General features: G+C 31.2%; 1 protein-coding gene and 1 long non-coding RNA gene across 3 annotated transcripts in view; one reads left to right on the forward strand and one right to left on the reverse strand.

Annotated features, from left to right (window-relative positions):
- LOC106883884 (protein phosphatase 1H) overlaps window positions 1–6908 on the forward strand; it is a 32167-nt gene extending 25259 nt beyond the window's left edge. For both annotated transcript variants that reach the window (XM_014935023.2, XM_052966757.1), the window contains exons 10-11: window positions 458–606; window positions 1326–6908. In XM_014935023.2, the coding sequence (XP_014790509.1) occupies window positions 458–606; window positions 1326–1518 (342 nt within the window). In that variant the 3' untranslated portion in view covers window positions 1519–6908. The remainder of the gene's footprint in view (window positions 1–457; window positions 607–1325) is intronic.
- LOC128247378 (uncharacterized) overlaps window positions 6209–9099 on the reverse strand; it is a 6553-nt gene continuing 3662 nt past the window's right edge. The window contains exon 2 of the long non-coding RNA XR_008263767.1: window positions 6209–7190. This is a non-coding gene — a long non-coding RNA (uncharacterized LOC128247378). The remainder of the gene's footprint in view (window positions 7191–9099) is intronic.

Genomic DNA, 9099 nt, shown 5'->3' on the forward strand with positions numbered 1-9099 from the left:
TGGAATCAGGCAATACTTCACTGCGAGGAGATATAAGCTTCTGCTTATTCCTGTCTGAAGTATCGTCCGATACTTCAGACTTATCGTCCGATGAATTTACTTTGTTAACATTCTTCATCGACAGAATTTTTATACCTTTCAACCTTTCAGTCAAGTCCACCTTTCTTCCAGTAACATACTGTCCATATAATCTTAAATATTTCTTTAACTCAGGCACAGTAAGTACTTCGATAGCTGAATTATCGAGCTGCTTTATATTCATGATAAGACGTAAAACAATAACAATGGCGTGGATAGTCTGCGGAAGTTTAATTGTCTACATGGAGCGCCGCCTAGCCAAGGGAGATAACCTACTTATAGGAAAGCCCTATAGCTGCTTATGCCATAAAAAGTATTTTAGTTACAGAAAGATACACGTGTTTTAAGATACTTTACATTTTTTTTTTGTTTCCCTTAGGTGCGAGTATATGATTTAAATGATTCTGAAATGTCTGATAATGACATTCTTTTAATGGGCTCAGATGGATTTTGGGATTTTGTATCTAATGAAGAAGCAGCTGAATATGTACGTAAAAGGATGTTTGAGCTAGAACAGACAGATGACAAGTAAGTGCATATAATTTCATTCAAATCTTCGAAGATCAAAGAATAACACTTGGACTTCGTTTAGGGTTTTATTTTCGTTTTTTCTTTTGTTTGTTTGTTTGTTTTTTGCAATGGATTTATACTGATGTTTAACTGATTGATTTACTTCAGTTTTAATTTGAAAAATATCACTTCTTATTTGCATCATACATAACTTTCAAGATTTCAAATAACAGTATATATTAACCATGATGAGATAATTGGATGTCTGTCAGTACACCATTTTCGTAATAGAGAAAAGGCGATTTCTCTATTCGCCTTTATATAGCTGGTTTCAGTTATTGAACAGCAGTAATGTTAGTGCAACACCTAGGGTTTTAGTAAATTATATCAATCCTGTTATTCTGCTGGCACTTATTTAACTAATTTCTTTTTGTCAAATGACAAATGACTTGTTTACTTAAGAAATTACCTCCCTTTAGGAAATAAATCGCAAAAGTAATTTACACCAACACACACGCGCATAAATTCAAATTTCTTCATAGAATTTTAAATAATTTCATCATTATTTTTTGCATCCCATAAAAGGCACCATATTCTTTAGTTAAGAAGCATCGTTAGTCATTGTTTTCAAAGGACCAGTACAAATAAGTTAGTTATCAATATTAGAAACAACACCTTTTTACCTAGAATATGTAAATTATTTCGGTCTACATGTGTTATATTTTCTATTTCAACAGATTGGTGACAATTTCTAAAGAACTAGTTTTGAAAGCTCGTGGCGAAAGCAGTTCAGATTATGCCTGGAAACGTAATTCTAAGCAACTAGGGTCCTATGATGACATTACAGTCTTTGTTATTCCCCTTGGACAATATATGCAAGAACGAAGCGCTAACGTGACGCCTCAGACTGATGAAGTTACAGCTTTGTGAGAACCTACAGACTCCATAATTTCTTGAAACATCAAATGAATCGATAACTATTTGTAGAAAGTAATTTTCTTTTTGTTGTTGTTTTGCATTAATTTTTTTTTTCCATGTTAGCCCACGAGATGTTTTAGTGACACAACGATTTTTACTGCCTCTCATCCACTAGTCAGTCAAAAGGTAAAAGTTAAAACTTGTGTCTCTGAAGCAAACTGAAGAAAAATTATTTACTTTCCTCACAAATCACACTACAGTTTTAATATGTGATTATATAGATAGGAATGTAGGATCTTAACTTCATGACCTTCAGTTTAAAGCAAAGTTGTAACTGAATTAAAAGAGACAACAAAATAATGATTTTTGTTTTTCACTAGAAAAATATTTCTTGCTGGTAATGTTCTGCTTGGTTAATGATGAGACCAAAATCTGATGTACAACAGAACTTTGCTTCCATGTTACCTGATCCCAACTTCAACCAACAACCAAAAGCTGATTATAGTTAGTAATGGTAACCAACATCTTTGTTTAGTTACTCATTCAGAATGATGTTTAACTTTTTTTCTTAATATAGTGTTGTTGTAACATATGTCTATAGATGGTGAAAGAAAAAGAGAAGAAATCCTTTGCATAATTTTCACACATTTTACATCAATTATTTCTTCCAAAAGGAAAACAATATGTAAAACCAACTTTGCTAAGCTGTTACAAGAAGGGGAAAGAAAGAAAATCAAGTGAATGATTATAATGACACTATGAAAACTAAAACAGTTAATATTAAAAAATGATAGAATTAAACTAGAGATTACAGATACTTAAAAATTCAGGTTTGATGACATATATAACCATAACCCTTTCTGTGAAAAATCCCAAATGTATACCACTTCATAGTTCAACAAAAATTTGTAAACCGGTTGAGTGTTTAAATTTGTAAATTCTATTTTTTATTAAGTTGTATTTATAATTCTTTTGATTAATTGCATTCATTACTTTGACAATGCAACATAAGAAGCAAAATCTATATCTTACTAAGTCAAAAGTTTACTTCTACAGGTTTCCAAGTATCAAATGGAAAATAGATTATCATACAGAAGAGTGAAAAAAAAATTAATTTGATAAAGAATTTTTATTTCATGGCAGGAATCTTTTAATATATTATAAACAAAAGACTCTTTACCTCAAATCCAAGGAAAACTGCAATTTTATGTTTTGAAATAGTTAAAGTAGAATTTAAGAGTTTAAGGCATAAATCTAACTTTCAGTGGAAAACTTTTTTCAATGCAGTGGCTAAATTGTAAATTCTATATATCAGTATTGAATAATCAAGCTCTGAATTTTTTTTTTCAGTGCAGCAATGGCTCTACATTAGATGCATTTTTTTTTTTGTAAAATTCAGAAGCAAAATGTATTTATTATGATATATATAATAAAACAAACATTTAGTTTTAAAATGTAATAAACCCTAGACCAAGTTTTTAATCAGCTGAATATTCTAAGTTCTTTGTTGTACAAATTCAGTGCAAGAAAAGAAAGAGTTGTTTTTAATTAAAAAAAAATATATATATATCTTAGGATTTTTGCTGCTGATAATGTAAATTACACAAAATAAAGTTGATGTCTAGGACCAATGAATACATAAATATAAAAAAATATCAATAGATTCAACAACAACAATATACAATACAAACTATAACCTTATTCCTAGAATTTGTCTGTTTTATGATAAAGAAAATTCAAAGGTGTTATCCTGTAATCAATTTAAAAGAGGACCTTTAACCCTTTTGTTACCAAATTTCTGTTGAAATACACTACCTTCATTTACATTAATTTTGAAAACAATGAAGGATTTAGTAAAATAACTTTGTTGTTATTAAGCTGATGTTTGAAACAAATTCATATCAAATTTTGATGGAAGGTTTCATTTTGGATTATGTTTTAAACAGAATTTATATCATTGAACAAGGACCTGTATTAGGTGGATTGGTATCAAAAGGGTTAAAGTTTACTGACAACTGTTCAGGCAGATGGGTAACTTTTTTAAGAGACATTTTTCAAACGATAAAAATTAGCTGTAATTCCATTACATACACTGTACTTCTTTGATAGAAAATAATAAGTTATGCACTATAGTTTATAGTGCATGAAAGAGAAGAAAGTTTAATTTTCCAGTGTAGGATTTTTTCATTTTACCAGTTCTTAAACGTTGAATGAAACAAACCTTTGATCTGTCACTAAATGAAAATGTTTCATGAGGAAATATTTTCATTCTCATAGTGTCTGTAACTTCATAAACCTCTTTTTTGATAATATGGTAAGAGTTTTTTTAATTACTTTGTAAAAAGTGCCACAGATCCACTGTTTTGTGATAATGTTGCAGCTATAATTTCATCAGTAGCATTTAATTGCAAAGAACAAATCATCATCAAATATCAATAGCAGTCATAGCTGATCTTTTAATATCATTTTTAATAGAGTTGATACATTTTGCAACCAGAAGGGAATTTACATTTAATATCTCCCTCATATTTGAAGAGTAAGAAGAGATCTATTTAACATCGTGTGCAAAGAACCCAACCATCCACTGTAATTCTTTACTATTTTGATAATTCTCGGATAGGTTGAAAACATTCTGAATTAGGAAATATTCTCAATGTGAAATTGAATAGCTTAATAAGGAAACAGATATTAGATTATATTTGACTGCTTCAAAGATATTCAAATGGTTACTATTGTGACCTGACTTCGTTTCACATGAAACTAGTTAACCAGATGTATATAGATACCTTTGAGATTATTCTCAATAATAAATTCATCAACAATTCTTTGAAACTAAGACATTTGTAATGCCTATAGAAACGTACATAAAACAAACAGAGCTGCACCTAGTTGGAAAGCTGAATATGGTCTTTCTACAGGTATTATGCCAGCTTGATGATAAATGCTACTTAGGCCAATTTTGTTATAATATTTATGTTTGGCTTTAACGTGGTGAGCTGGCAGAATCATTAGCAAGCCGGGTAAAATGGTTAGTGGCATTTTGTCCGTCTTTATGTTCTGAGGTTGGCTTTACCTTTTACCCTTTCGAAGTCAATAAAATAAGTACCAGCTGAGTACTGGGGTCGATGTAATCAACTTACCCTTTCCCTAAGCTTGCTGGCCTTGTACCAAAATTTGAAACTTATATTTGTTTGGCTATGTTATTTGGCTATCTTATATATATGTTGAATTAAGCCAAGCTCTGTAAAATGGTTCATTATTTGAGCAAAATCTCCATGCCATTTTTCATTAAAATTGCCAATAACAATGAAAATCTGCCCCTCTGATGAATTATTTGGTTCTGTGATATATGTTCTAAAACAAACATTTGAAATCTCTTTATAAATTCTTTATCTTCTTTCTCACTCTATCAGCAAGGTTTGTTTGCATTAGATTTGCAGTTTGAGATGAGATTTTGAAAAGTTTAACAGGTTTTCTGATCACTTGTGGTTGAGCAAAACCACAAAAAAAAAAAAATTATCCTTGATAAACAACTCTAATTTCCAAAAATCACACTCGCACAAAGTTCTATATTTTTATATAATTTATCTTTCACAGAAACTTTAGTGATACAAAATTCATTAATTCATGCTATTAGCTCATAAACGACTGTGAAAACAGTAGTTGTTTTGAAATATATTTCCAGATTGAATTAATTCACTAATTTTTGACACCTGAAATTTACTGATGAGAATTTTGGTTATCTTGTTATTAATTTCTGCCATTATTACAAGAGGTATAAGGGAATAATTATTAGAGATTACAATCACCAAAGAAATAGATTTATATTGAATAACTGAAGAAGATACTTAGATTGTGGGCAGAATTGGTATAGCCACCAGACTGGCAGACAATAGCTCAGTGACCTATACATCAACTGTTTTGACAAGCAGCAGTTTTAGCTGGGCATAGAGATGGGTATTTGAGTTGCCACAGAAAAAAACTTGTTTTCTAATTTTAAGGGTTTACTGTGATAGATTGTTCAAATTTACCATCTAAATTTTCCTCATTAACATCAGATAGTCCCACAGAAGCAATGGGTATTTGATATGATTCCACATTAAATGTCCTTTCTCCAAAGATCTAACCTGTTGGATAACACTATCCAATGCTAGAGTTTTATTTTCTAGTAGTCTGGCCCTGATAATATTTGATAATTTTTTGTATATAAAAGAATATCTTACACAAATGATTTATTTTCTTTGGCCATTATACCATTAAAATTACAATCAAGGTCTAATGCAAGATCTAATATTTCCATCAGCCTTTTGCAAATGTTACACAGAGAGCATCTGGTATATATTCCATTGAGTGGTTTCATGTAAGCTTCAGGTTATTTCAGAGCATTATCAAAAGTTTAGAATGTCAGATTTGTCTGATCTAACTATCTTGTCTATTTTGAAGTAGTAATTGGAAACTTTTACATTGATTAAACTCTTGTGATAAAGAAAGTTATAGTTTTTACCCTTCAATCAGTTCAAAAAGGAATATATCATCAATTACTATTTTAACAGATGAAAGGAATATAACTGTTTTATAGTTATGAAGCTCTTATCATAACAGTTCCATTATGCATTTTATTTAACTGAATATAGCATATTTTCCAAAACAATATACATCAGAGTGCCTGCAAGTAGTATATATCTATGTGTCTTTCTGTCTGTATGTGTGTATTTAGACAATTGTATACATAAATCATGTATGACTAATGGTTACTGGTATGGATCATGCTACCATTTTTTGATACTTGGATTCATTCTGTAAATGTCTTCATTCCCCACTCTCCAGGCCAATCATAGATTTTCATATTAATTTTGATATATCCTGTTTATATTCATGATATGAACTGATCTCTAATTTATTTTACCAATACATCTGTTAATATCCAGCAGTGCTATTTTTAATAAAATAAATTTATCATAAAATAAGATTAAAAAAAGATGAATACATAAATACTTCTTTTCATTCCAAAAAAAAAAAAAAAGGTAAAACTGTTATAACAAATTATATTTTTGAACTTGAAGAGTTTCTTGAATTCTTTTCTAAACACTGTCACCTACACCTAACTTGATCAAAGGAATTTCCATTTTTGTACAGAATTTTTCTGGCTTGGCATAAAGGACATATATATATATATTTTTTTTTTTTTTGAAGTGCAGAGAACAATGGAAGGTATAAAATTCATATAATGTATAAAATATAAATAAATTGGTTGCCAAGCAATAAATACCTGTTTCAATCACAAGTCAGTGGACTTGTGGTATTTTCTGTCTTAGATTGGTGCTTTTAATGGCTAATGTCATTCTCATTTATATAATGTATATACAAACATATTTCTCTTTGAGATTAAATTTGTACAAACATTTCATTATTGATTTATTTTTCAAAAGACTTCAACCATGTTTGGAACTAAGCACTCTCACACACACACACACATATACAATGGGTTCATCAATGTGTCTAGATTTATATGCATACGTATGTATATACACACATGTTTTACAATCATAAAATTCTTGTCAATCCATGTTACTAGGTTGATTACCTAATGTCTGATATTATTGACACTCCTCAATAAGAGTTCTTTATTGTTTTTCTTTCTTTGTACAGGGGAGGTACTCTTTGTATTTGCAGCCAGAACATTTCTGGAAAAGAAATTTTTTTCCCTTTAACTCTAAAACATAAATTATGCTTAAGGGGAGTTCACTTGAGGTTAAACTAAAGGGGTTCATTCTTTTGATAATGAATTTGTTGACTAGTATTGATGATAATTTTTTAAAATTTACCATATAGGCGTAGGAGTGGCTGTGTGGTAAGTAGCTTGCTTACCAACCACATGGTTCCAGGTTCATTCCTACTGCGTGGCACCTTGGGCAAGTGTCTTCAACTATAGCCTCGGGCCGACCAAAGCCTTGTGAGTGGATTTGGTAGATGGAAACTGTAAGAAGCCTGTCGTATATGTATGTATGTATGTGTGTGTATATGTTTGTGTGTCTGTGTTTGTCCCCCCAGCATCGCTTGACAACTGATGGTGGTGTGTTTACGTCCCCATAACTTAGCATTTCGGCAAAAGAGACCAATAGAATAAGTACTAGGCTTCCAAAGAATAAGTCCTGGGGTCGATTTGCTCGACTAAAAGGCCATGCTCCATGGCCACAGTCAAATGACTGAAACAAGTAAAAGAGTATATTTTAAAGTGTATAAGGAATCTTCGTATATAAGGAACCCGCTATTTTTGGGGGCTTAAAATTTGGAAAAAGGGTTTTGTAAGGGATTATAATAGTATCCATGTAATAGAAACTCCCATTTTTTAAAACCTAATTTTTGACAAAAAGGGGTTCCTTATACACGTTAAAATATGGTACATAAAAAATATAAATATGAGTTCTATAGAGAATGCAACAGGTTTGGGTCAGTAAAAGAAAAGGCGATGGAAAATAAAAGATGAGAACTACATATTTGAAAACGCTGTACTAACGACCTGTTAGTTGACAAGCTTTCTTTACATTTGCGTTGCAAGTGGTAAGATCATTAGTATTGAGGAAATGCAGGAAGCTTAATTCTTTCTTTTTGTATCATGTTCCATATTCACCAGAGTACCATCATATTGTTACCTGACATGGCTATTGACATTACTCACTGTGGAAATGACATCAGTCTTTCATGTAGCTTGAACAGACTATAGTGAATTTGTCCTATATAATTAAAATATATCAAATTAGCTTTATCTGACATTAATAATAATTTTGAACAGCAACACAGTTCTTTTCAGAAATAAAATCTGCAAACCTGTTTCTTAATATTCTATAAATTCATACATTCCTCTCTGTCATATTTGATGTGTTGGTGTTATGAATCAATACTTTCAGGTTAGATGCATTTATAGGATACCTGAGCCAGTCTCTTCAACAGTGTCACAGTAATCACCAATAGAAGTTTCTTTAGTTGAGACTCAGTTCAACCTCCTGAATATTTGATATGAGCCATAGTGATGTGTAACATCAATTAATTTAACATGATGTAATATATGTTGCAAATTATTTGCTACAAACAACTCACCTTAGCATAATCTTATTCATACTGGAAAAAAAAAACTACACTATTGTAATATGTATGATAAAAACGTTTTTACAGTTGGCAGTTTAAATTCCCACAAGCGGAATCACTACCAGAACTAGAGAAGAAATTTCAGGGGTGGAAGCAAGGTTTAAAATTTCAGGGCCTTAGAGTCAATGTTGCAAAAACCAAAGTCCTAGTAAACAGGAAGGTGAACACATCACAAACCCCTTCAGATAGATGGCCCTGCTTGATCTGTAGAAAAGGTGTAGGTAGAAACTCCATAAGATGTACACAGTGTAAGCTATGGGTGCATAAAAGATGCAGCAACATCAAAGGTAGGCTAACCAGGATGACAGCTTTTGTGTGCAGATGTACAGGGGCAATAAACACCAAAGATGCTCAGAAAACTGATTCCATCACATGCCAGGGGAAGAAACTAGAAGTAGTTGATAGCTTCCGCTACCTAGGTGACCAAGTCTGTAGTGGGGGTGGATC

The sequence above is a fragment of the Octopus bimaculoides genome, chromosome 1 (genome assembly GCF_001194135.2).
Source record: "Octopus bimaculoides isolate UCB-OBI-ISO-001 chromosome 1, ASM119413v2, whole genome shotgun sequence".
NCBI lineage: Eukaryota > Metazoa > Mollusca > Cephalopoda > Octopoda > Octopodidae > Octopus > Octopus bimaculoides.